This window comes from Amblyraja radiata, chromosome 1 (assembly GCF_010909765.2).
Source record: "Amblyraja radiata isolate CabotCenter1 chromosome 1, sAmbRad1.1.pri, whole genome shotgun sequence".
NCBI classification, from domain to species: domain Eukaryota; kingdom Metazoa; phylum Chordata; class Chondrichthyes; order Rajiformes; family Rajidae; genus Amblyraja; species Amblyraja radiata.
In genome coordinates this window covers 19,263,027-19,290,480 of record NC_045956.1, presented here as the reverse complement: position 1 = coordinate 19,290,480, position 27,454 = coordinate 19,263,027, and the positions used below count along the sequence as shown (strand labels likewise).

Sequence of the window (27,454 nt, the reverse complement as noted above, 5' to 3'; positions counted from 1 at the left end):
AGCTCCCGATGTTCCCGTCCACCGGGTCTGCGGCCGGTGCCTCTGAACTCCAAAAGTCGGGTCGCAGCCGCGCACCACCACAGCTCTTCCCGCTCCGAAGTTGGCCAGCTCCGCGATGTCAGTTCCGCAGGCTCTGCAACTGGAGCCCTCAGGTTAGTCCGGGCCGGAGGTCGCCATCGGCTCCACGATGTTAAGCCCAACGACACCCGAGACCCGACAGGGAATAGTCGGGTCTCTGCACAGGGAAGAGATTTAAAACGGTTTCTCCCACAGCCCCCCCCACCACCCCCCACATACACACAGCTAAAAAAAATAATAAAAACTAACTCAAGACATACATTTAACAAGACAAAAATAAAAAAAGACAGACGACTGTAGTAACAGACGAATGAAGCAAATGAGAAATGTTAGAGATGAGGAATGGTAAATCTGGATGAAAGCTTTGCTTGATCTCAAAACCGTTCCAAAAAGGCACTTGCTGCTTGGATTCTTCTATTCTTGTCGCTCTCTGCTACAGGGTTCCCAAGGCTTAGTAAACTGAGTAGCCTGTCGTTAAAAATAGAATGTTAAAATAAGGATTGGTGGCAGTTGTCCTTGCCCGACACGAGTTGAAATCCTACATGGCAGCTGTGGAATTTAAATTTGAATAATAATCTGGAAAAAGAACCAAAAGTCACAGCAATGATAACTGCTGGATAATTGCAAAAACCCTTTCTAATGTACTTTAGGGAATGAATTCTGTTATCACCACCCATGTATGACTTCAGACCCACTAATGCAGTTGACTAAATTACACTCTAAAGTGGCTCAGTAAGTCTCCCATTCCCAACGTATTGAAATAAGTTAATGCTACCAAAGATTGACCTACACCTCCACTGACTAATCTGTGTGTCTCCCTTTCCTAACTTCCCCTTTCATCTCTACTTGTCTACTTTCATCTCTACTTGTCTACTTCTTCAAACATGGATACAATACTCAATTCTTCATTCCTTCACCAAACCCATTATTATATATTGTAAATATTGAGGTAGACAACTTGTCCCATTCTGTCGAAACATGACAAAATATCTTCTAAATGCCCACCAAACCTTGCTCAAACTTTCCACTGCTAGACATGAATCTATGATTGTTCTTTCTCGCAAGATAATACTACTTTAGATTCTCAGTCATTCTATTTAAGGTGATGGATCCTGGTAACTTTCTGATAGCTGATGACTTGACGCTGTTTGATGTAGTCGGGTGCTATGAAATCACCCGAGCCAAAGAAGAAAACAATGCCAATTTGTGGAAAACAAAACTCTGAAAGTTTCCTCATTCTCCAGACCAATCAGGCAAAGTTTACGTGACCCCGTAATCGGAAATGTATTTTCCTATTGATTGTGAATAGTTGCTACACTGATTCCTGAAATGACAGGACTGGCACGGAGAAAGACAGCATCAGTTCGCTAGAGTGAAGAGAGTTGGAGGATCTCATAAAAACCTACAACATTCTCTATTAAAAGTAGTTTAAGCCAAATCATTAAATATATTTTAAGTGTTATATATAGTTCTTGGGGCTATTTCAATCCCTGTGGAAAGCTTCCTCCAATCTGAAAACCAATTGCCATGACACTTTGTAGCCTGTTACTCAGTCAACCATGTTTCTTTGCTCTCAATGCTCCTTTTATGCTGTGTGCTTCAACTTTTGTAACATCTTATCAAAAGCTTTCTGGAAGACCATGAATGCCACGTCAACTACAATATTCTCATTCAGTCTACCCATACCAACTGAAATTTCTCTCAATTGATTGAACATAATTTCCTTTTAACAAAACGTGACTGTTTTGTCTTAATTAATCTATTTTCATCCAAATAACTTAATCCTGCCCTGAATCAATGCTTTCAGAAGCTTTCCATCGCAGGTTAACCTGACTAGCTCATTGTGGCTGGAATTATCTTGACTCCCTTTGATGAACAATGGAATAACATCATCTCTAGTAAATGTCCTTTGGAATCAACCACATAACCATAATCTTTGGATATTACCCTTGCATTTCTCTTAATTGTTAAGTTGTCAGGACTGAATAGGTTGCATCCTCATATTTTTAATTTCAGTCAACTTTCCCAATGTCTTTTTGCTATTAATTTTGAGCATATGTAGCATCTCAACTGTCTCCACCTCCTTCACTATTACTTTGAATTCGCAATTATCCTTCAAGATAGATATATAGTCATTTAGTATATTAACACTGACTTCAGCATCCATGTGCAAGTTCCAATTCTGCCTTTGATATGCCCCATTGCTTCATGTACCACCTCTTTACCACTGATATGTCAAAAGACGTCTGAATTGCTATAGTGCTGATAACTAATTTCCTTTCATATCCACTCTTTACATCTGTTTTAGTTTTAAGCCCTTTTGTTTCTTTTGTAATCGCCATATTCTAGTGATCACCCTAATTTTTCTAAAATGTATCTGCGTCATTAAATCTTTAAATACGTCGATTGACCTTGCTTCCACACTACACCCCTCTGAGATAGAGAATTTGAGATTCTGTACGGAGAAATTCCTGTGTATCTTTGTTTTAAATGACTGCCCACATAACTTGTAATCATGGCTGCCTCTTCCACAGTGTCATAGTCATACCGTGTGGAAACAGGCCGTTCAGCCCACACCAACCAACATGTCCCATTTATACTAGTCCCTCTTGCCTGAGTTTAGCCTATATAAACCTGTCTTATCCATGTGCTTTCTAATTGCGATAGTCCCTCCCTCAACTGCCTCCTCCGCCAGCTTGTTCCATAAACTCACCATCCTTTGCGTGAAAAAGTTGCCCCTCAGATTCCTATGAAATCTTTCCCCTTTCACCTTAAATCTAAGCCCTCTGGTTCTCTATTTCCCCCCCACTCTGGACAAGAAACTTCGTGTGTCCACCTATCTATTCCTCTCATGATTTTATACACCTCTATAAGATCAGCCCTTACACCCCTTATCCTCCTGTGTTCAAGGAAATGGAGTCCCAGCCTGCTCAACCTCTCCCTTTTGCTCAGACCCTCAAGTCCTGGCAACATTCTGGTAAATCTCCTCTGCATCCTTTCCAACTTAACAGCATGTTTCTAATAACATGGTGCCCAGAACTGAACACAATACTCTAAATGTGGCCTCACCAAAGTCATATAACTGCAACATGACCTCCCAACTTCTATACTCAATACTGAATGTGCCAAAAGCCCTTTTTACCACCCCATCTACCTGTGACGCCACCTTCGAGGAACAATGTACCTGCACTCCTAGATCCCTTTGCTCAACAATACTTCCCAGAGGCCTACAATTTACAGTGCAGGTCCTGCCCATGTTAGACTTTCCATAATACAATGCCTCACATTTCTCTGTATTCAATGTTGATTCCATCAACCATTCCTCAGCCCACCTGGCCAAATGACCAAGATCCTGCTGCAATTTTTGACAACTATCTTCACACAATACCACCCACTTTTATATCATCTGCAAACTGTGGATATATTTTAGCTTTATATGTATATTAGATGTTGTATACCTTGTACAATAATGGAAACTCTTGCAGTTTGATTATTACTTGCCAGTTTACTCATTCCATTCTCTTCCTCCTTTGAGGTTCTTCGCCCTCAACAGCTGGTTTCAGAAAATTTCCCATTCCTCTGGTCTACCAATAGTTTTTGGCACTTTGCTCTAGTTTTTGGTCCTTGATTTCCTTTTGTTAATCATGGACTATTCATCTTTATCATTGAGTCTCTCTTTCTGATTGGGTTAAATTTCCCATGAGCACATTGAAGTTGTTGCTAAAATAATTGCTATTCATTTATTAATGCCTCTATTCATTTATTAACTGTTAATTTATTTTTACCAGTCATTTCTTCCTTCATACCTTTGTACTTTCCCTTATTTGAGTTGAGGGCACTGGTTTTGAGGAACCAAGGCGTTAGTTCTCCTCTCTGGATCAGAGCTGGGAACTGAACATCCAAGCACACACGTCCTATTGAAAAGACAGGCATGTGGGCAGAGGTGGTGGGGTGGCTCTGTTGGTGAGGAATGAAATCTGATCCTTAACAAGAAACTACATATGAACAGAATATGTAGAATCCTTGGGGGTAGAGTTTGGAAAAACTGCGAGGGTAAAAAGATCCTGATGGAAGTAATTATTAAGCCTTCAAATAGTAGCCAGGAGGTAGGATACAAATTATGTCAGGTGATCAAAAAGGCATGTAAGAAAGGCAATGTTAGTGTGGTCATGGGGAATTTCAAGATGCTGATAGACTGGGAGAATCAGATCGGTACTGGGTCCCAAGAGAAGAAATTTGTAGAATGCCAATGAGATTGCTTTTTAGAGCAGCTTGTGGTCGAGTCCACAGTGGGGGGAAAGCAGTTCTGGATTTGTTGTTGTGTAATGAACCAGATTTGATTAGGGAGCTTAAGGTGAAGGAACCCCATGGCATTGATCATACGTGATAGAATTCAACCTGCAGTTTGAGAGGGAAAAGCCGAAAACAGATGCATTAATATTACTGTTGAACAAAGATAACAACAGAGGCATGAGGAAGGAGCTGGCTATAGCTCATTAGACGGGAACCCTAGCGGGAATGGAACATCAATGACAGGAGTTTCTGGGAGCAATTCAGAAGATGAAAAAACTTTTCATCTCCAAGAGGAAGAAACATACTAAGGTGAGAAGGAGTGACCATGGCTGACAAAAGAAGTCAAAGATAGCATAACAAGAAGGCATAAAATATGGCAAAGATTGGTGGGAAGCTAGAGGATTGGGAAGCGTTTAAAAACCAACAGAAGGCAACTGAAAAAGCAATACGAGGAAAAAAGGTGAAATATGAAGGTAAGCTAGTCAATAATATAAGAGGACACCAAAAGTTTCTTCAGATATGTAAAGAGTAAAAGAGAGGCAGGAGTGGATGTTGGAGCACTCGAAAATGACAATGGAAAAGTTGAGAGAGAGAGAGAGAAAGAGAGAGCTAATTCTGTGCAATTCATTGCCACAGGAAGTTGTGGAAGCCAAGTAATTTGGTCTGTTTAATGAGGAGATTGATAGGTTCTTCATTGGAATGGACATCAAATTTTATGGGGTGAAGGCATGAAAATCGAGTTGGGGGGGCATAAATAGATCAGCCATTATCGATTGGTGGAGTAGACTCGATGGTCCGAATGGCCTAATTGTTCTCCTGCCTGATCTTGTGAGTATCTAATTCCAGAATGTTGTGATCACTAGTCACAAGAGGACCCTTATCTATGACATGACCAAATCTAAAATAGCCAGTTTCTGGATAGCTTCTGTAGCATAATTCTCTGAGCAATGATTCCTGGTGCACTCCACAAATCCCTCTTTCTTGATACTGCGCTGGTTTGATTAGTCAAATTGATAAGCTCATTAAAATCTCTCATGATAACTGCACTTTCCTTCTTGCAAGCCTTCAATATTTCTCCATCTTTGCTTTGTCCTACCATGACAACAGTTTGGGTGTCGACAGACCACATACATCAATGCTGCCATCCTCTTGTATTTCTTAATTTCCACAGTCTAATTCATTGCATGTATATCACTACGAACTCACCAGTGATTTCTTCCTTAGTAAACAACACTTCTGTGGCCCTCTAGTTTCATTTTTGCTTATTCTTGTGGAACATCTAATAACCTGGAATGTTGTGTTCCCAGTCCAGGCCATCCTTCACCCCTATTAAATATTGCATGTATTCAGATAGAGGCTTGAACTTTGACTTGGTGCAGTTGTTAGTTCCTCTGGTTCCAATATCTGCTGCACAGTTTCACTGATAGTTATGCCTCTTCCTGCCACGCTTTGATTTTTATTCTAAAACCTCCAAATTGAACCCTGTCCCTCATTCAGACTATATTACTTTTGTTGCAAGAGATCTCCGTGTCTGTTCCCCTAATTATACATTTACGATAGACAAAAGTGCTGGAGAAACTCAGCGGGTGCAGCAGCATCTATGGAGCGAAGGAAATAGGCAACGTTTCGGGCTGAAACCCTTCATTATTCATTCAGTTTTTTGTCATTGGACTCATAGAGAGGTACAATGTGGAAACAGGCCCCTTGCGTCCACCTTGTTTATGCTGACCAAATGGGTAAATGGGTCTAGTCCCATTTGCTCCATATTCCTACAAACCATTCCTATCCATATATACCATATAAAAGTATTAATTGTATCCACCTCTTTCTTCTGGCATATCTCATTCTAGATACTGATTACCCTCTGGGGGGAAAAATTGCCGCTGATATCCTTGCATCACTCCTCACTCACATTGCCTTCTTTAGAATCCTCTATCCTGGAAGAAAAGGCTGAGCATTCATTTTATCCATGATTTTGTGCACTTCAATGACTTCACCATTCAGTCTCCTACACGGCAAAGAGAAAAGTCACAGTCTATCCAGCCTCTCCCTATACCTCGAGCCCTCACATCTAGGTAACATCCTGGTTAATCGTTTTTGCACTCTTTCTAACTTAATGACATCCATCCTATAACTGGGTGACCAGAACTGCGCACACCATTCCAGGTTTTGCCTCTGCAGTGCCTTATACAGCTGATGTACCAACCTTTTTTACTCTCCGTCCCTTCCGAAGGAAGGCAAATATGTCAAACCTCTTCACTACCCTGTCCACATTCAGGGAACCATTCACATATACTCCCAAGATGACACAAAATGCTGGAGTAACTCAGCGGACCAGGCAGCATTTCTGGGTAGAAGGAATGGGTGACGTTTCGGGTCGAGAACCACCTTCAGTCAGACAAAATGTGTTACTCCAGCATTTTGTGTCTATCTTCAGTGTAAACCCGTATCCTTTCTGCACAGGTACTTTCAGATCTCTTTGTTCTATAACTCTCCAGGCTCTATCATTTACTGCGTAAGTTGAGTCTTGATTTTACGTACAAAAAAGCAATATCTCTCACCTTTCAGAGTTAAATTCCATTTGCCATTCCTTGGCTTACCTACTAAACTGATATATATCTTGTTGTAAATTTGGATAACCTTCCTCAGTGTCCACTGCACCACCTATCTTTGTGTCATCTGCAAATTTACTAACAATTACATTGTCATCCAAATTGTCAATGCGTATAACAGACAGCAACTGACTCAGCACTGACACCACGGGTGCTCCAGTGGTCATAGGCCTCCAATCAGAAAAACAACCCTCCACAAGTATTCCTTGACCCCTTCCTCTCAGCCAATTTTGAATCCAATTGTCTGGCTCGCCATGGATTCCACGTGATCTAACCTTCCAGCCAAACCTACGTTAGTTGACCTTCAATGGGTATAAAGGCTATAATGAATTCTGCAGCTGATGCAATTTGAGAATCCAGTACACAATGAGGAAAATAAAAACAGTCTTAAGCGGAGCAAGAAGGATTGAAGAAACGAGTGGACTCAAAATACATTTTTAATGGAAGAATGAAAATGGCAATGAAAATAGTACAAATTTCGAGGTTGCAGGATCACAGTCTTAGGTTTCAAATCTACACTTTGTTAATCGGGGGTGTGCTTGCGTATTGCAATACTTTACTGGATTTTGTTAGAAAATAATTTCACTATTTGCACACGTGACAATAAAAGCACCATTGCGATGTCAGAATAAAATTGAAGTATATGTAAACTTACTTTAAAACTGCAGATGTGGAGTATAAAAGTAATGAATTTGGGTATTAAACCAATGATAACACACTGGTTAGATCTAATATTGTATCTAATTCTGTGCACCGTAAATTAAGAAGTATGTCAAAGGTGGAGTCACAATGAATATACTAGGTTATCAAGTTAAAGATTGTACATAAGCCGCGCAAAAAAAATCCTGAAATTGACCTTCGTTTCCTAGAAAACTTCCGATGATCCATCCAAATTGCAACAAAAATGTTGCCCTACAAACAGCAGTGGCAACTGCACCCAGCATTCATCATCCAATGCCTCAAACACAAAGGAGCACATGCCTAGGTATCAGGTAAGTTGACAAAGTGCAAATCAAGTCTATTATGGTAGACAGACTAAATTTTAACATGAAATCCTAGTGATGCTGGTATATTTGATGAAAAGTGTTTTTGTACCAAATAAGCACATCTGCTGGAGTGACGTACATTGAGTATTTTAATTTAGAGTTTTAATATTCATGTGAGTGGAACTTTAAGCAAGATTTGCGACTTTATGAATTGCTGTGATCTACAATAGTTCATTCACGTTTTAACTACAAGTAATACGGTGTTTTGTCTCCATATCCCAGTCTGCTTGGGGTCTTGCGTGCCAACACTCCTTTACTTTGGTGATTGGTTTACTAAAATTCCGCACCTAAATATTTGTCTCAATAAGCCAATTTATTTCAGTTCCCATTTTGCTACTCATTGACCAAAAAACCTCACTTGGTTATAGTCATTATCAAAAAAAAAGTGAATGATTAAATGTTTATTTGCATTATGTAGCCAGTGCATGAGATCTTCACATTAAAAGACCCCAAATGAAAATTCCAGAAATTAAACTTTGTTTCGAATAAAATATTATAATTCTATTTTTGTTTTTCTTTAAAGTTCATCTTTTGAGGTGTCCTTGATTAACGGTTAAAAACAGGAAGACTCGAGCCTTAATTAATCCTCATACAATACGGCTGCCTTTGTGAGAAACTGGCATTTTACTTTGGATTGCAATAATGTTTCAAACATGACTTCACTTGAACACCAAAGATAGGTTCTTTACTCCTGGATTATAGTTGTTTTAAAAAGAAAGGGGGGATTTTTCTCTATTTGTTGACCTGTATGACTATTATCCACATGAGCTCTTGTTTGCAGTATTCGCGACCTGCATCTGATGTCAATATGCTTGGAGAAATGATGTTTGGCTCTGTTGCAATGAGTTACAAAGGCTCTACACTGAAAATACATCACATACGGTAAGCAATGTATCAGAGGTCACCTTATGTTCCATGCATTTACATTTATATGTGCTGAAATTAATTTAGTTTGACGTATTGAAATAACAATTGCATTGAAGTCTTCCATGTCCTTGCAAATATTAAAAAAAATATTTTGCTACACTATGATTTTGCTCAGTTGCTTTCGGTGGAGTCCATGGGAAATTATTCCATAGAAATTGCACTAATAAACTAGAGCTTGCTCTATAATGTAAGATAATGGAGAAGGTAGGATCATTTGTCACAACAGTGTGACATTTCTGATAAATTAGCAATATATTGTAGATAATTGAGTTGAATACAATAGGTGCAGGAGTAGGCCATTCGGTCCTTCGAGCCAGCACCACCATCCAATGTGATCATGGCTGATCATCCCCAATCAGTACCCCGTTCCTTCTCCCCATGTCCCCTGACTCCGCTATTTTTAAGAGCCCTATCTAGCTCTCTCTTGAAAGCACCCAGAGAACCTGCCTCCACTGCCTTCTGAGGCAGAGAATTCCACAGACTCACCACTCTCTGTGAGAAAAAGTGTTTCCTCGTCTCTGTTCTAAATGGCTTACTCCTTATTCTTAAACTGTGGCCCCCTGGTTCTGGACTCCCCCAACATCAGGAACACGTTTCCTGCCTCTAGCGTTTCAATGAGATGCCCTCTCACCCTTCTAAACGCCAGAGTGTACAAGCCCAGCTGCTCCATTCTCTCAGCATATGACAGTCCCGCCATCCCGGGAATTAACCTTGTAAACCTACGCTGCACTCCCTCAATAGCAAGTATGTACTTCCTCAAATTAGGGGACCAAAACTGCGTACAATACTCCAGGCGTGGTCTCACTAGGGCTCTGTACAACTGCAGAAGGACCTCTTTGCTCCTATATTCGATTCCTCTTATTATAAAGGCCAACATGCCATTCGCTTTCTTCACTGCCTGCTGTACCTGCATGCTTACTTTCATAGACTGATGTACAAGGACCCTCAGATCCCGTTGTACTTCCCCTTTTCCCAACTTGACGCCATTTAGATAGTAATCTGCCTTCCTGTTTTTACTACCAAAGTGGATAACCTCACATTTATCTGCCACGCATCTGCCCACTCCCCCAACCCGTCCAAGTCACCCTACATTCTCATAGCATCCTCCTCACAGTTCACACTGTCACCCACCTTGGTGTCATCTGCAAATTTGTTCATGTTACTTTGTATCCCTTCATCCAAATCATTGATGATTATTGTAAATAGCTGCGGTCCCAGCACCGAGCCTTGCGGTACCCCACTAGTCACTGCCTGCCATTCTGAAAGGGACCCGTTAATCCCTACTCTTTGTTTCCTGTCTGCCAACCACTTCTCTATCCATGTCAGCACTCAACCCCCAATACCATGTGCCCTAATTTTGCCCACGAATCTCTTATGTGGAACCTTATCAAATGCTTTCTGAAAGTCCAGGTATACTACATCCACTGGCTCTCCCTTGTCCATTTTCCTAGTTACATCTTCAAAAAATTCCAGAAGATTAATCAAGCATGATTTCCCCTTCGTAATTCCATGCTGACTCGGACCGATCCTTTTACTGCTATCCAAATGTTCGGCTATCTCTTCTTTTATAATTGACTCCAGCATCTTCCCCACCACCGATGTCAGGCTAACTGGTCTATAATTCCCAGTTTTCTCTCTCCCGCCTTTCTTAAAATGTGGGATAACATTAGCTACCCTCCAATCCACAGGAACTGATCCTGAGTCTATAGAACATTGGAAAATTATCACCAATGCATCCATGATTTCTAGAGCCACTTCCTTAAGTACCCTGGGATGCAGACCATCAGGCCCTGGGGATTTATCAGCCTTCAGTCCCATCAGTCTATCCAACACCATTTCCTGCCTAATCCTCTGGCCACTACTATATCAGGATGATTGTTTGTGTCCTCCTTAGTGAAGACAGATCCAAATTACCTGTTCAACTCATCTGCCACTTCCTTGTTCCCCATAATAAATTCACCTTTTTCAGTCTTCAAGGGTCCAACTTTGGTCTTAACTAATTTTTTCCTCTTCACATACCTAAAGAAGCTTTTACTATCCTGCTTTATATTCTTGGCCAGCTTACCTTCATATCTCATCTTTTCTTCCCATATTGTCTTTTTGGTTATCTTCTGGTGTTCTTTAAACATTACCCAATCCTCTTGCTTCCTGCTCATCTTTGCTACATTGTACTTCTTCACTTTAATTTTTATACTGTCCCTGACATCCCTTGTCAGCCATGGTCGTCCCTTTCTCCACTTGGAATCTTTCTTCCTCCTAGGAATTAACTGATCCTGCACCTTCTGTATTATTCCTAGAAATACCTGCCATTTTTGTTCCACTGTCATCCCTGCTAGAGTATCTTTCCAGTCAACTTTGGCCAGCTCCTCCCTCATGGCCCCATATTCCCCTTTATTCAAATGCAACACTGACACCTCCGATCTACCCTTCGCCCTCACAAATTAATGATGTGTAAGAATCATAGCTGCAAACCACCACTGATGTGTTTCCTAATCTGAATTTCAGCAGAATGGTAATATTGCCTTTGATGTATTATACTTATTATTGAAGTATTTTTGCATTTTTCTATTCAGATCTCCCCCTCAGCTGATGATCAGTAAGGTTTTCTCTGCTAGGATGGGCTCTGCTGGAGGAAGTTCAAACATGTAAGATTCCACTAATGTAACTACTTGCAGTGAAATATATAATTCATACTTGATTGAAAATGTTTTTATATCTCTGGTATGAAAATGTATGATTAAATATATAAAACATCTCTTCAGATACTGGCTATAGATTTATATATGATAAAATGTTAGATGATAGATATAGGTGCAAAAACTAGTGTAGTGAAAACTAAGAACTGCAATTCTAACTCTTATTCCTGAGGATATTCATTGTTGGTATCACTACAAGGCAATTGCAATTAATTATTGATTTCCGTGGCAATGTAATTTACTGGCTTGTTGTTTGTTCCTATTCCACAGTCCTCTGTTATATTTAGTTGCCCTTTTGTGAAACATTTTTGTAAGTCAAGTATTATGTATTACATTATACTAAGGTCATTGAATTTGTTGAGCAGCATGAGAGGAATAGATCGGGTAGACGCACAGTCTCTTGCCCGGAGTAGGGGAATCAAAAGTCAGAAGATATAGGTTGAAGGTTAAAGGGGGGGCGGGGAAGGGAGATATCTAATCAGAACTTGAGGGGTAACATTTTTCACATAAAGAGTGGTGGGTGTATGGAACGAGCTGCCAGATGTGGTAGTTTAAGCAGGGACTATTGCAACGTTTAAGAAACAATTAGAAAGGTGCATGTATAGGGCAGGTTTAGAATGATATGGGCCAAAATCGGGCAGGTCGCACTAATGTAGATGGGGCAAGTTGGGCGGAAGGTCCTGTTTCCATGCTGTATGATTCAATGAGCGTAAGATCCAATATTTACTATCTTTCTATCCAAGTGTTTTTTAAGCATAGAAAGTCTTGCTGCATTTCCGCTGAATGATGCAATAGTCAAAGGTGAATATCACGTGTTGGCATAATAGTGCGGAAACTGGAAATCTGTGACATATGAACAGAAAATGGTAGAAAAATTCAGCAGTGGGATGATGTCTATGGAGAGAGAAACACATTTAATGTTTCGCGTTGAGCTATTAAGGTCCTGTCCCACGAGCATGCGACTCTATGCAGCAAGCGCGACCTAACATGGTCGCTTGAGCCGTACGGCCTCGTGGGGCCGGTCCCACTTCGATCGCCGGAACCGTATGGAGTTGTGCGGAGCTGGTCCCAACATCGCGCGAGGCTCCGAAAACTGACCGTGTTAAAAAATTCCGCACGGCAACGGCCTGCTGGCCCGCAGCCATCTCGACGCTGTACGCACTGCCTCGACGGGCATACGCAGCGTCTTGACGCCGTACGTCACGCGTGGACTTCGCTCGAACGTCACGTCACTCACTCGACCTCCGCGCGGCCCCCGCTTCCAGTTTGGTCGCGCTTGTCGCATGCAGGTCGCATGCTCGTGGGACAGGCCCTTAAGGAAGTTATTAGCCTGAAAGTTGAACAACTCAGTGAGACAATGGGATGTATGGCTTCCTGTGTCTGTAAAACAATGTGTATGATTCTGTGTCTCTCCCTTGTGTTTGACTCAACCATGATACATCAGTGTTCGATGTCTTCAATGGGTTAGCTTAACTGACATAAGGACGAGGATTGTTTTAGGTAAAGATTTTTTTGGATCAAGTTACATCCTTGCAACCAAGCTTCTTTGAGACAATGTGATTTTTTTAAAAATAGAGTATTTAATCAGATTTCCTTAGCCCTGGGCAAGGAGTGAAACAAATCTGGTGTTATGCCAATGTTAAAATGCTTCCTTTCAATTGGATAAAATAATATGTTGATATTATTCAAGTATCTCGTAACAACAACCTTCTTAGATATTTTCATACATTTTAAAGAGGGTATTTATAAATAGAGTACAACTGTTGATCACAGCTAGCACTTCTAATGTTGCAGTTTGCAGGTATATCCAGATGTATATCCTATTAGCTTTTTTAAAAATAATTTATCTAGTTGATAAATATAGGGTTTGTATGCTTTCATGCGTTGGACCAATGTTTTCCAGGCTACATGACAGCTTTGAATGTATCAACCAGGAAAGCACTGCTGGAAATCCTTGTCCTGGTCAGAATGGTGGCAGCAATTTCCATGCTTGCAATAATCTGGGTAAGGATGGTCTTCAATGTTTTAATAATTTATAACTTCTATTTTTACTTGTGTGGTCATTCTTGCTTTACCCTTTGTTTTATATCGACAGGTCGTTTGGTGGTTTGTGGCAGCAAACTGTTACTGTGTCCCGCAGATCAGGGGGCCCTCCGTCTCATCCGAAGCGCTTCTTTCTTTGCAGGTTCTGTGGAATGCTGAGCAGAGTGTGGCACACACAATGAGCATGCTGATTATCTCGTCGTGTTGAGATGCATAGCAGAATACAAAGGCAGAAAGGTTATAAATGCATTTAATAAACCTGATTCAGAAGTGTATGTCCCCAAATTTTAATGCAAAATTCATCACCAAAAAAGGTGCTTTTGTAAATGCGATTTGCATAGTTGAAGAAATAGATAATTTCTTGTTAATGAATTCTGCCTATGCATTCAACAGCAGTGGATTGATTGATACACGGATGCTGTTTTCAGTTTTTGCTTCCAAATGACAATGTTTTCCACCACTGTTTTGTCTCATCTTTAATTGTGCAATGTTTGGTTGTGTGCTTAACTAATTTGAAGAATACCAGTTTGTATTTTGTTTGTGTATACAGTGCATTCAGAAATTATTCGGACCCCTTCACTTTTTCCGCATTTTGTTATGTTACAGCCTTATTTTAAAATGGATTAAATTCTTTTTTTTTAATCATCAATCTACGCACAATACCCCAGAATGAAGAAGTGAAAACAGGTGTGGAGCTCAGGTTCATCCTGTTTCAATTGATTGTCCTTGATGTTTCTACAACTTGACTGGAGTCCACCCGTGGTAAATTAAATTGATTGGACAGTATTTGGAAAGGCACACGCTTGTCTATATAAGGTCCCACAGTTCATAGTGCATGTCAGAGCAAAAACCAAGCCATGAATACGAAGGAATTGTCAGTAGACCTTCGAGACAGGGTTATGTCAAGACAGAGATCTGGGGAAGGATATAAAACAATCTCTGCAGCATTGCAGGTCCCGAAGAGCACAGTGGCCTCCGTCATTCTTAAATGGAAGAACTTTGGAACCACCAGGACTCTTCATAGAGCTGGCCGCCCGGCCAAACTGATCAATCGGGGGAGAAGGGCATTGGTCAGGGAGGTGACCAAGTACCCAATGGTCACTCTGACAGAGCTCCAGAGTTCCTGTGTGGAGATGGGAGAACCTTCCAGAAGGACAACTATATCTGCAGCACTCCACCAATCGGGCCTTTATGGCAGAGTGGCCAGACGGAAGCCACTCCTCAGTAAAAGGCACATGACAGCCCGCTTGGAGTTTGCCCAAAGGCATGAGAAACAAGATACTCTGGTCTGATGAAACCAAGATTAAACTCCTTGGTATGGATGCCAAGTGTCACGTCTGGAGGAAACCAGGCAGGGCTCATCACCTGGCCCATGCCATACATACCATGGTGGTGGCAGCATCATGCTGTGGGGATGTTTTTCAGGGGCAGGAACTGGGAGACTAGTCAGGATCAAGGGAAAGATGAACGGAGCAAAGTTAGAGAGATCCTTAATGAAAATCTGCTCCAGAGCTTTCTGGACCAGACTGGGGGGGGGGGGATTCACCTTCCAACAGGACAACGACCCTAAGCACACAGCCAAGACCTCGCAGGAGTGGCTTCAAGTCTGTGAATGGCCTTGAGTGGCCCAGCCAGAGCCCGGACTTGAACCCAATCGAACATCTCTGGAGGGATCTGAAAATAGCTGTGCAACGATGCTCCCCATCCAACATGACAGAGCTTGAGAGGATCTGCAGAGAAGAATGGGAGAAATTACCCAAATACAGGAGTGCCAAGCTTGTAATGTCATACCCAAGAAGACTTGAGGCTGTGATCACTGCCAAAGGTGCCTCAACAAAGTACTGAGTAAATGGTCTGAACATTTATGTAAATGTGATATTTCAGTTATTTATTTTTAATTACTTGACCAAAATTTCTAAACACCTGCTTTTGCTTCTTCATTCTGGAGTATTGTGTGTAGATTGATGATATTAAAAAATGAATTTAATCAATTTTAAAATAAGGCTGTTGTGTAACAAAGTGAAGGGGTCTGAATACTGTCTGAATGCACTGTGTATGGGACATGAAATGAAAATAATTCTTACGAGCCAATTGACTGCTTAGATTTGAATTTACTAACGACACTGAATTTGTAAAAGATTTAGCCGTTTTAGAAATTGCATGGTTCTGCATGTTGATTGTAATTTGTCAGCTTAATTTGACTACACAAAGTGGAAGATTGCATTTCTAAAATTGTACCATAGGATTTTTGTACCCAAACATGCTCCAAATGGAGATATCAATTAATCCAGCATGCTTTGAGATTTGGTGGATATAAGCAGATTTTCCAGACTATAGGATGTTATTGCCAATAGTCCAACACTTTTTCATGGGGTTAAGCAGTGGAATAATATAATCTTCCAGTGAACTAAGTAAGTTTAAAGGGAGTGTGGGTAAACAGAGGCCAGGTACGTTTCCATGGAATGCCAGACCCAGTTCGTGGTGTGCGAAAAGGAGCACAGCTATCGGCACCTGGTGAGCCAAATGTCAGGATTTCTGAATAATTGGTTCTATTAGTATTGTATTAGTATTCTGAATAATTGGGTTTATTAGTATTGCTCTATTTTCCATGTTATTTCTTGTCTCTTTCACCTGTTCATAACATTTCTCAAATTTGGATCATTTCAGTGGGCATGGTTTTGTGCAAATTGTATTTACCCGTGTGAAAGTATTTCCTTTCAAATGTATTCAAATCAAATTTCAAATCTAAGGGAAGGAGGCAGGAGAAAAGGGTTAGGAGGGAGAGATGGATCAGCCATGATTGAATGGCGGAGTAGACTTGATGGGCCGAATGGCCTAATTCTACTCCTCTCGGTTATGATCTTATTCCTTCCTACGTATTTGTGGAATTCTGAGTCAATGGAAATAATTTCATTCTTTATAATAAAAGGCTTTCGTAAATGTTGAAAGTATTACATTCCCCTTCATCCAGTATATTTTGGTGAATATAATCCAATATTTGGTAGCTCTGCTATATGCATTCTCACTTCATTGCTGCTCTTTGTTGAAGAGTTTTCATCTCAGTGTTAGGAATTTGCAACCTGGACCCTGTAATGATGCTTAACGGTCTCCTAATTTGAGGAAGTACATCCTTTGCTATTGAGGGAGTGCAGCGTAGGTTCACCAGGTTAATTCCCGGGATGGCAGAATTGACATATGATGAAAGAATGGATCGACTGTGGTTTTATTCACTGGAATTTAGAAGGATGAGGGATATCTTATAGAAACATATAACATTCTTAAGGGATTGGACAGGCTGGATGCAGGAAAAATTTTTCACAATGTTGGGGGAGTCCAGAACCAGGGGTCACAGTTTAAGAATAAGGGGTAGGCCATTTAGGACTGAGATGAGGAAAAACCTTTTCACCCAGAGAGTTGTGAATCTGTGGAATTCTCTGCTACAGAAGGCAGTGGAGCCCAATTCACTAGATGTTTTCAAGAGAGCTAGATACAGCTCTTGGGTCTAACGGAATCAAGGGATATGAGGGGAAAGCAGGAACAGGCTACTGATTTTGGATAATCAGCCATTATAGCCGAATGGCCTACTCCTGCACCTATTTTCCATGATTCTATCTGTTGGAATCTGGATGGTGGTCTGACAGGTACATGGATAGGACAGGTTTGGAGGGATATAGACCAAATGCAGGCAAGTGGGACTAGTGTAGCTGGGACATGTCCGGTGTGGGCAAGTTGGGTCGAAGGGCCTGTTTCCACACTGTATCACTCTATGACTCTATGCTCAGACAGAAGATACAAAAAGTGGAGACATGCAGTTTGTTTTGAGGAAATACGTTTTAAATTGATTAAATTGATTTTCAATTCTATTTAAACCTAAATCTATTTAAACCTAAATAGAATGTAGTTCAATTCTAAATGTAGTAGAACAAATTTGTTTCTATTTCGAATAAATAGAATAAATTTATATTCTATGAATATGTGAAACCACACTGATGTCATGGATGTAATAGTGTGCTTAGGTTTTAAATTGGTTGTATATGTATTTTCTCATTTTTTAATGTTTGGATATTAAAATTTATGTATTCCATTTTATTTTCTAAATCAGAGGTCATTTATATTTTTTATTCCTTGACACCAAAGCAAATTAGGAGTAAAATGACACAACGTTTAGCGAAATATGAGTGTTAAATTTAAATCCTTTTACTTGTTCATTTATCGCCATGTTAGTAGAGATTGCTGTACGTGGTCAGCAATGATTGTTCTGTGCGGAACCTCCACAATGAAGTTTTGAACGTTTGTACTTTGTGCGCTGATGGTGCCTAAGATCTCCTCTCCACCCAGCTTGCCTGGAGAGCCATGCAGCTGCAAAAGTTGAATGTGGTTGCAAAAATCCTGTGGGAGGTGAATGTGAGATGCAGGCTGGGTCATGCATCATCTGGCCCATTGATGTTAACGTGTCTTTAATGTCAAAATATTTTCCATTTTTACTAACTGCTCTTTCTCAAAGCTGCTCATCTGAGAATAGAAGTTAACTATGATCGGAGTTTTTTTTAATTCTGAAGGTCCTAATTAAACATTTTGTCTTCAGCTCACAGTACACCAGTTGATATGCCAAGCCGAGGTCCAAATGAAGATGGAGACAGTGGCATAGCACGGTCAGGTAGAGATATTTTTAATTACTGGTATCTTATTTCTTGTGACCAAATGAATGCAAGTTCTAAAGACCTACTTAAAACTACAGCATTGGTAGTTCATTGGTTTTAAGAAAAAAAGCAACAAATTATTTACTCTGTATATGCTTGTGAAATTCAAAATCCAATGTAAAAAAAGTTAAATAATAGATTAAGCACTTTCTTCTTTCTGGATTTTGAGGTGGATTTTTAATCCTCCATATCCATGAAATCATTTTTCTTCAGAAGCTAAATGGGTGCCAGGGGAAAATCTCTGATCTGATTCTCTTTGAAGCATTCTATAGTTGAAGTTTCTAACTAATTAAGTGCTTTTGTTTTGTTGTTCTACCTTGCAGCTTCCCTGAGCAGTCTCTTAATTACACCATTCCCTTCTCCAAACTCTTCATTTTCCAGTAATCGTGCCAGTAGTTTTCAGCGCCGCTGGCTGCGCAGTCAGACCACCAGCCTTGAAAATGGCATTCTTCCCAGATGGTAGGTGTAATGTTTGCAATGTAACCATCCTTGGTTGAAAACACTCGGAAGGAAGAAGCTGTTAACTTTGTGTCATTAAAATACTTTGTGAACTAAAGGCCATATGTAGCATATCATGACTATTTACCATTCGTATAATGCTTCTTGGGTTAAGTCACAATTTTACAGGTCCTGTCCCACTTAGGCGATTTTTTAAATTTAGGCGACTGCCAGCGACCAAGACAATGGAATTCACCGAAGTCAGCACCAGCAACAACCTACAACAGGCCACGACAGCCCAAATTGTCACCACTGTCGGCGAAAAATTTTCAACACGTTGAAAATTTTCGGCAGTCGCCTGAAGTCGCCTAAAAAATTGCCTAAGTGGGACAGGCCCTTAAAGGTGCTATATTAATGGGATTATTATCAAGAACAACTGCTGTGATTATGTGCTCTCTGCTTGCCTGGGTGTGTGCAGATCTGTAATTTCTGCACCACCCCCCACCCACAAAACCCATGATCTCTCCCACCTCAAAGGCTATGGAAAGCCATATATAAATTATCGTATGGATCTCAAAGTATCACCTGAAAATATCCCACTTGGGTAGCTTACAACCCAAAGGGTATGAACATCGAATGTAGGTAGTTACACGACAACCCCACCACATGTCTCACCTGGGATCAACCTATTTCTCCACACCCCCTCTACATTCCTTCCTCTAATTTCGCAATTCTTCAATCCCTTTGCCTCGTATCTTCTCCCTTTTCTTCTCTGGCCTTTGTCCAATCATCTGCTGATCAAACCATGTTAACATTGTCAAGCTTCATCCTGCCTCGCCTGTCTTCCATCTTTCTTTCCTCTCCCCCCTCCTCCACCCTCAATCTGCCTGAAGAAGGTCTTGACCCGACCATCATTTATTCATGTTCTCCAAAGATGCTGCCTGACCCGCTAAGTTACTCCAACACTATCTTTTTTGGTAAACCAGAATCTGCAGTACTTGAAAAAATGTATTGAATGTCAATAGTAAAGCATGGATGAATAGATTGTAGTGTGGGATTACCTTCTCACTATTGGTTACATGGGTTCCAGTAGTTTTGAAGACATGTTGGGGATGAGAATTCTTGTTTGTTTGGTTCTGAACCATTTGTGATTGCCGTGCCTGTCCGTTCTCCTTGATGCAGAAATGAATATTTTCATGTTCATGTTTCTATAAAAAAATGTTGTTGTTGTTTCTGCTGAATGTGTACTTTATTACAAGGTCGGCTGAGGAGACATTTATGATGGCAGATGAGAGCTACACTTCCAACCCACAGATGGTCCGGCGCAAGAAGATTGCAGTCAGTGTCGTTTTCTCTTTGCCCGAGAAGGAAGAGGAGAACAGAACTTTTCAGGAGTTCTTTTTCTCCCATTTCCCCCTCTTTGAGGCTCACCTCAACAAGCTGAAGAGTGCAATTGAGAAGGTACGAAGTTATTCTTTCACTCATAATTTTTCTCTTAATTTTATTGATGAGAATGCACCTCATTTTATTTCCCCTATTAATAGACTAACAACAAATCTATTTTTAGCAGAGCGACATTATTTTGCACGTATTGACAATAACCTTTATTGAATTTATTCAGGAGTTCCTAAAGGACATCATAGTAGAAGAAATTAGGAGCAAGAACAGGGTACTTGGTCCTGCAAGCATACCATGCCATTCAAAATCATTGTTGACCTCTTCTAGTCACCACCTCCTTTTCCATGCATTTCCCCATAGCCCTCAATTTCCTGATCTCTTGAAATTGTTTAAATACTTAGTAATCTAGTCTCCACAACCCTCTGGGACAGATAATTCCAGAGAACCACCAAGTAGGAAGAAATTGCCTTGAACCATAGCTTTAAATGACTATTCCCTTAACTTGTAGAGTGGAAACATCTCAAAGTTTACCATATCACCCCTCTTAGGATCTTGTGTTTCAATAACATAACCCTTAATTCTGCCATACTCCAATAATACAAATCTAATGCTACCATTTTCAGTTAAGACATCCCACACTTCCTGGGACTTATCTCTGTGAATCTCTTGTGAACAGCCTCCAGGGCTAATATATCTAAATAAGGGAAACAAAACTCTGCACTGTTCTGCATGTAACCTCACCAACACCCTGCATTTTTAAACTCCAACCTCCAAGTAATCAAGGCCAATATACCATTTCAATTACTTGCTGCGCTACATGGTCATTTTGGTTTCATGCACAAGAACACAATTAGTTGCAGCCCCTCTCCATTTATATAACAGTCTGCCTTTTGTTTCATCTTACCAAACTGAATGACTTTGCACTTTCCTATGTTAAATTTCCATTTGCAAACTTTTCCCACGTACTCAATTATGCATGTCCTGTTGCAAAGTCCAGATATCTCCCACAAGCCATGCAGTCGTACAGCATAGAAACTGTCCCTTTGCTCTATCATTAGAGCATCTTTCTGTAGCTTGAATTGTCGCTCTGTTTGTGTCACGGTAATTAGAGTAACAAGTGGTCAGGAATGTTCAGGTTATAGACAATGCATATTGAGTCTTGCGTCTTTTAAATGTGCATCATTTAATTATTTTTGTTAGGCAATGATTTCCTCCAGAAAGATTGTAGAATCTACCCAGAGAGTACAAGCTTACATCAGCCGGGTCATGGAGGGATTGGGAGAATTCAGGTAAGATTTGAAGTGGTTGTATAGTTTTGTTAATGGGTAGTATGCTGCCACATTCACGTCACCGAACACCCTCCAAAAAACACACCATAGTTTAAATCTAGACCTAAAGTTATTGATTCTGTATTATTTCACGCGTGTACTGATTGATTACTAGAATTACAGTAAATATTTGGTCATTGACATTGTAATCTACAAATAGCGGTTTGAGGTCAGTAGATGACAAAATTGGTATTTCCTGACCCAAATCAAAGGGAGGTTATGCAATTTATTAAAAATTGTAACGTAAGATTTCTTTATTTCGAAGAACCGAATGGCCGACTCCTGCACCTATTGTCTATTCTTATAGATAGCGGAGTCAGGGGATATGGGGAGAAGGCAGGAACGGGGTATTGATTGGGGATGATCAGCCATGATCACATTGAATGGCAGTGCAGGCTCGAAGGGCCGAATGGCCTACTCCTGCACCTATTGTCTATGTCTTTTGAAATCAGGATATGAGAGGTGGCAAAAATTACTACTAACTTATTTTATTTCTAAGACGCTTAATATGAATCATATGAATACATAGTCATAGTTCAGGACTGATGAACAGGGAGGAAGTCTTGAACACGGCACTGTAATTGAAAACACAAGATTTACAGTGGTAGACACAAAATGCTAGAGTAACTCAGTGGGACCGGCAGCATCTCTCGAGAGAGGGAATGGGTGACGTTTCGGGTCGAGAGCCTTCCTCAGACTGATGCCAGAGGAGTGGGTGGGACAGAGATGTAGTTGGAGACAGTAAGACTGGTGGGAGAATTAGGGAGGTGATGGAGATAGAGGTAAAGCAATGGCTATTTGAAGTTAAAGAAGTCAATGTTCATACCGCTGGGGTGTAAGCTACCCAAGCGAAATATGAGGTGCTGCTCCTCCAATTTGCGCTGGGCTTCACTCTGACAATGGTGGAGGCCCAGGACAGAAAGGTCAGATTGGGAATGGGAGGGGGAGTTAAAGTGCTGAGCAACCAGGAGATCAGGTAGGTTAAGGCGGACTGAGCGGAGGTGTTCAGTGAAACGATCGCCGAGCCTGCGCTTGGTCTCGCCGATGTACAGGAGTTGAAATCTGGAACAGCGGATACAGTAGATGAGGTTGGAGGAGGTGCAAGTGAACCTCTGCCTCAACTGAAAAGACTGTCGGGGTCCTTGGATGGAATCAAGGGGGGAGATAAAGGGACAGGTGTTGCATCTCCTGCAGTTGCAGGGAAAAGTACCTGGGGAGGGGGTGGTTTGGGATGGAAGGGACGAGTTGACCAGGGTGCTGCGGAGGGAACGGTCTCTGTGGAAAGCAGAAAGGGGTGGGGATGGGATGATGTGGCCAGTAGTGGGATCCCGTTGGAATTTACAGTGAGTTGGTTTGATCCTTCATCGCCATTTAAAATGACAGATCGGCTCATTCAGTTAGTTGAATCTGAGTTTGCATGCAAGAACCTTGTCTTTTTCAGATATTAGTCTATTTTCATAATGCCGTTCATGTTTAATTGTTTCTGACAGGGATTTCTATGTTCTGGTAACCTTTTTTAGATAACGTGGTAACTAATAAATAAATATTAACCTACTTGGCAGAGATAATTTGGAACCTGCCAATACTTAGTGATGATGAAGCAATGAGGATTTGAGGTATTAGATAACTGAGGGAGAAAGGGATAGGAGGATTACACATAATTGGCACTACCATGGATCTGTTAAGCCAATGGCACATTTATACATTGTGAAATTCTACTTTGCCTATTGCATTTTCAATCCTTCCTCAATTTAGTAATCTAGTTTAGAGATACAGCACGGAAACTGGCCCTTCGGCCCACTGAGTCCGCACCGACCAGTGATCCCCGTACATTAACACTTCCTACATACACGAGAGACGATTTAGAATTATACCAAGCCAATTAACCTACAAACCTGTCTGTCTTTGAAGTGTGCGGGGAAACTGAAGATCTCAAAGAAAGCCCACGCGGTCACGAGGAGAATGTACAAATGCTGTGCAGACAGCACCCAGAGTCGGGAGTGTACCAGGATCTCTGGCGTTGTAAGGCAGCAACTCTACCAGTGCGCCACCGTGCCCCCCCGCTGATAGGCAGCAACATTTAATCCAAATCTATCATTAAAGCCCTATTGTAAATTTAGAGTTTTCTATTAGCTATTCAGAAAATCTGTGTATCACAACTCTCCTCCACGATGTCACACACACATCTCTTCTGCACCCACTCTCTGATATTGTTTACATACAATATTGACAAACTGTTGGATCACCGATGGTTGGTAGTTAGTGTTACAGGCATAATAACCATGAGTCTGTAGAATATAGTGAGCTCTGGTGGCCTTGGAAATAACTCCAAATTTGCTTTGGTGCAATATTTCAAGTGACAACTTCCAATCCAATAGCATCTTGACAGAGTAAAGCAAATATTACCCCCACCATGTTCTTCCCACAACCAAATACTTTATTTTGACACAGTGTTAACAATTCAATGGTTATCCTTAATCGTGTTCAATGCAGGGCTTTACATAGAGTAATTATCCACCTTAAGTAGGCAATGATACCTTCTTCAGCTCTTGAATACCATAAATAATTCTTTATACTTTATCATTAAAAGCTATGGTGATTAAATGTGAGAGAAGACATCGATAATTGCTTCCTCCATCCCACCCTGGCCGTTCAATAATATTGTGGTTAATCTTTTATCTTGACACCTCCTTCCTCTAATCATCAGCGCTCTTGCTATCTATCAACCTTCCTCAATTTCAGAAGAGCTATCACTATAAAAATAAATGGGCCACTTTGCTTGATCCTGGAGTCGTTTTCTATTTGAGCTTATTACATTACTGAAATGATTGTACTGAGTACAAATGTTCAAGCGCAGAGCAAATAACTTATCTTTTTAAAACAATGTGTAAGCTAACATGCATTTAGGCAATAGCGTTTTATTGTCAGATGTCCCAGAGAGGACAATTAAATTCTTACTTGCTGCAGCACAACAGAATATGTAAACATAGCACATACAATACAATACGGTTTTATTCGTCACATTGCACATAAAGTGCAAGTGAAATGAATTTGTCAGCAGCTGTACAATGATAAAGAACACACAAAAGCACGCTATAAAATGTAACACAAACATCCACCATCCACCATCCATTCATCACTGTGGTGGAAGGCACAAAAATGTGGTCAGTCCTCCTCCATTCCCCCCCCCCCCCCCCCCCCCCCCCCCCCCCCCCCCCATGGTCGGGACCTTGGCTAAGGATAGAACATATGACATAGTCAATATGGCTAAGGATAGCTTGACATGTAATGTTTTGTGACAAGAAACTACAGATGTTAGTAAAATGTTTCTGCATTTCAGGACCACAATATACAATCTTTACTCTGCCCCAAGGATTGCTGAGCCTGCATGGCTTACCATGATGTTTAATGCATCAGATGAGAAAACATTATGCCATCGCTTTGTCAGAGACTTCACCTTGCTGATCGAACAATTATCTAAGAATCAGTATGTATACATTATCTTCAGTTTTTAAGTCAACTTTTACCTCGTGATGTCAAAGTATAAAAAAGATCAGTTGTACAATATTAGAAACCTGCATTATCTCTGGATAGACAAACAATACTGGAGTAACTCAAAGGGACAGGCAACGTCTCTGGAGTGAAGGAATGGGTGGTGTTTCGGGTCGAGACTCGTCAAACTGGTCTCTGGTCTTTGGGTGTGTACACTAACCCACTGCTCTTAAATATATTTTTATGCCACTGGTTTCACAGAGAACCTTTAGCAGAGGCGTCCTCACAGATAGGCTTGTCTCTGTCTTCTGTGTTTCCCTAAACAGGCATGGAAGTCTGAGACAAGCTGGAGGTCACTTGCTTGATGCATCTGGTCCCTCGCCACTGCAGGTGAGAGGTTTGCCTGTATTGTATTTTGTTTCTCAATTTAACTTCTATAATTTGTGATTGATTATCAAAGGCAGAAAGTTATAACAGTCCAGGGGCTATTCCTCAGGATCCCCACACCAGGATCTGGTTGCCTGGTTTGCCTGGCAATATTGGTAGAGGAGGGCAAGAAAGATCAGTGTGGCCACAGAGAATACTTGCCCAGGATCAAACAAGGTGGTCTGTTGTCATCTACCTCTTCATTTTTGACTACTTTGCTTAATTGGTCACACGCTAGTGGTTTAATCCAAAATATTAATTGATTGTCTTGTGCTTGTTGAAACACCAGCTATACATTCAAAGCTTTTTGATTTTCATGAACTATGACAGGTGCTATGCATTTGCCATGATCGAAATTTGCGGAAGAATGGGGCAATTGGCTAGTACTGACTATCCCATCATATTGGATATCTAGAACAGGTCACATGTGTTCACTGTCATTTAATATTATTGTTTTTTTTTAAATTGTGTGCATTTTGGGCCTTCTGAGAATAATTAGTCCATACTCTCCAAATATGTACAGGTTTTCTGTGTATTATGGTCTTACTGGGATTTCCATTATGAGAGTGGTTTATCATGCTTCTGACCACAACAACATAAAATTGCTCTGGTACTTATTTCTTCTCAGTTGGGCTATTCATTACCTATGAATGGCCAAATGTCGCTCTGTAAAAGGCAATTTATTCCTGATTTTCCAGGCCTGTACTTTGCTATGTTCAACCAGGAATGACTATGTTGGGTGCTGGTCCATCCAACCACTTGCAACACCAGTGGATTTGGCCTGATAGTCACTTGTAATTAAAAAAAAAAACATTTAAAAAGAACAAACTGAATGAGTAGGACAGCCTTTGTGACATTGCGGTTGCTTCATAGATATTTATGAAGGCTTATTTGTTGTGACGTTGAAACTGTTGGTTAAACTACTTTCCCTCCAATTTTAGGTTCCTTTCTGCTTTGCTAACGGCTGTGCTCACGTATCACCTGGCCTGGGTACCCACAGTTATGCCAAATGACCATCCACCTAGAAAGACCTTTTGTGAGAAACATGCATCACAGAACGTAGATTCATTGGGTAAATCGCATCCATATAATCCTCTCTGGGCACAGCTTGGTGAGTGTGATTTGCTTCTCAGAGAATATTGCCTTTGTCCTACCCATTTCTCCCCACCCTCTTTCAATCTTAAAGCTAACTAGGAATAAATCTAGGAATAGATGGTGTTGGCTCAAATGGATTAAATCCTGAAGGCATGCAAAACCACAGTATCCATACAATGTAGTCGATAACCTATCAATTCAGTTCCATCCAGATTTGGTCCTATTCCCTGACTTTTCCAATAGTTCTCAAGTTTGTCTTCCTCATGCCTATTTCATTCCCTTTTTTGAACAACAATTAATCCATCTCCCACCATTTATTTGGCCTGAATTCCAGATCACAATAACTTGCTCCATGAGAACGTTCTGCCTTGTATATTATTTTTGGCTTTTTTTCCCCCAATTCAAATTTGTCATATTTGCTTTTTCACTCCACTGTCAGTGAAAAAAAGGTTTATAGCTATCCACTTGTCCAGACTCTTCAGGATTTTGAATGTTTCTACCTACTCTGCTTTGATAAAAACAGTATCATCTTCAACCTATTAACATTTGAAGTCTCTCGCAGAAGATATTCTATGAAACCTTTCCCTCGCGAAAGCTTTTGGAACCCCCCTGTAATGGGTGCTGTCATAAGGATTATGACTGTTCGGCACGGACTAGAAGGGTCGAGATGGCCTGTTTCCGTGCTGTAATTGTTATATGGTTATATGATTAGATTCCAGTTCCATTCAAGTCCGAGTCATGTGGGTCAGGGTCTAGTATTTAATTGGCATGTGTACCAGCAATTGACTTGTGTACCAGCAATGGAACAATGACATTCTTAATTGGTGTAACTTAACATGACCAATAATGCAGTAAAACGCAAATAAATATAGAATAAATTAT

At 40.7% G+C, this 27,454-nt stretch overlaps 1 protein-coding gene across 7 annotated transcripts in view; it reads left to right on the top strand.

Annotated features, from left to right (window-relative positions):
- fnip2 (folliculin interacting protein 2) overlaps positions 1–27,454 on the top strand; it is a 74,098-nt gene that overhangs the window by 31,413 nt on the left and 15,231 nt on the right. For 4 of the 7 annotated variants that reach the window (XM_033018347.1, XM_033018331.1, XM_033018377.1 and 1 more), the window contains exons 3-13: positions 7,853–7,975; positions 8,811–8,911; positions 11,530–11,601; positions 13,556–13,656; positions 13,748–13,837; positions 18,281–18,352; positions 18,719–18,854; positions 20,093–20,294; positions 21,432–21,520; positions 24,900–25,046; positions 26,419–26,588. In XM_033018347.1, coding sequence (XP_032874238.1) covers positions 7,853–7,975; positions 8,811–8,911; positions 11,530–11,601; positions 13,556–13,656; positions 13,748–13,837; positions 18,281–18,352; positions 18,719–18,854; positions 20,093–20,294; positions 21,432–21,520; positions 24,900–25,046; positions 26,419–26,588 — 1,303 coding nt within the window. Of the gene's footprint in view, positions 1–3,476; positions 4,845–7,852; positions 7,976–8,810; positions 8,912–11,529; positions 11,602–13,555; positions 13,657–13,747; positions 13,933–18,280; positions 18,353–18,718; positions 18,855–20,092; positions 20,295–21,431; positions 21,521–24,899; positions 25,047–26,418; positions 26,589–27,454 lie in introns of those variants that run through there. The other 3 variants (XM_033018357.1, XM_033018339.1, XM_033018386.1) reach the window with 3 other exon arrangements.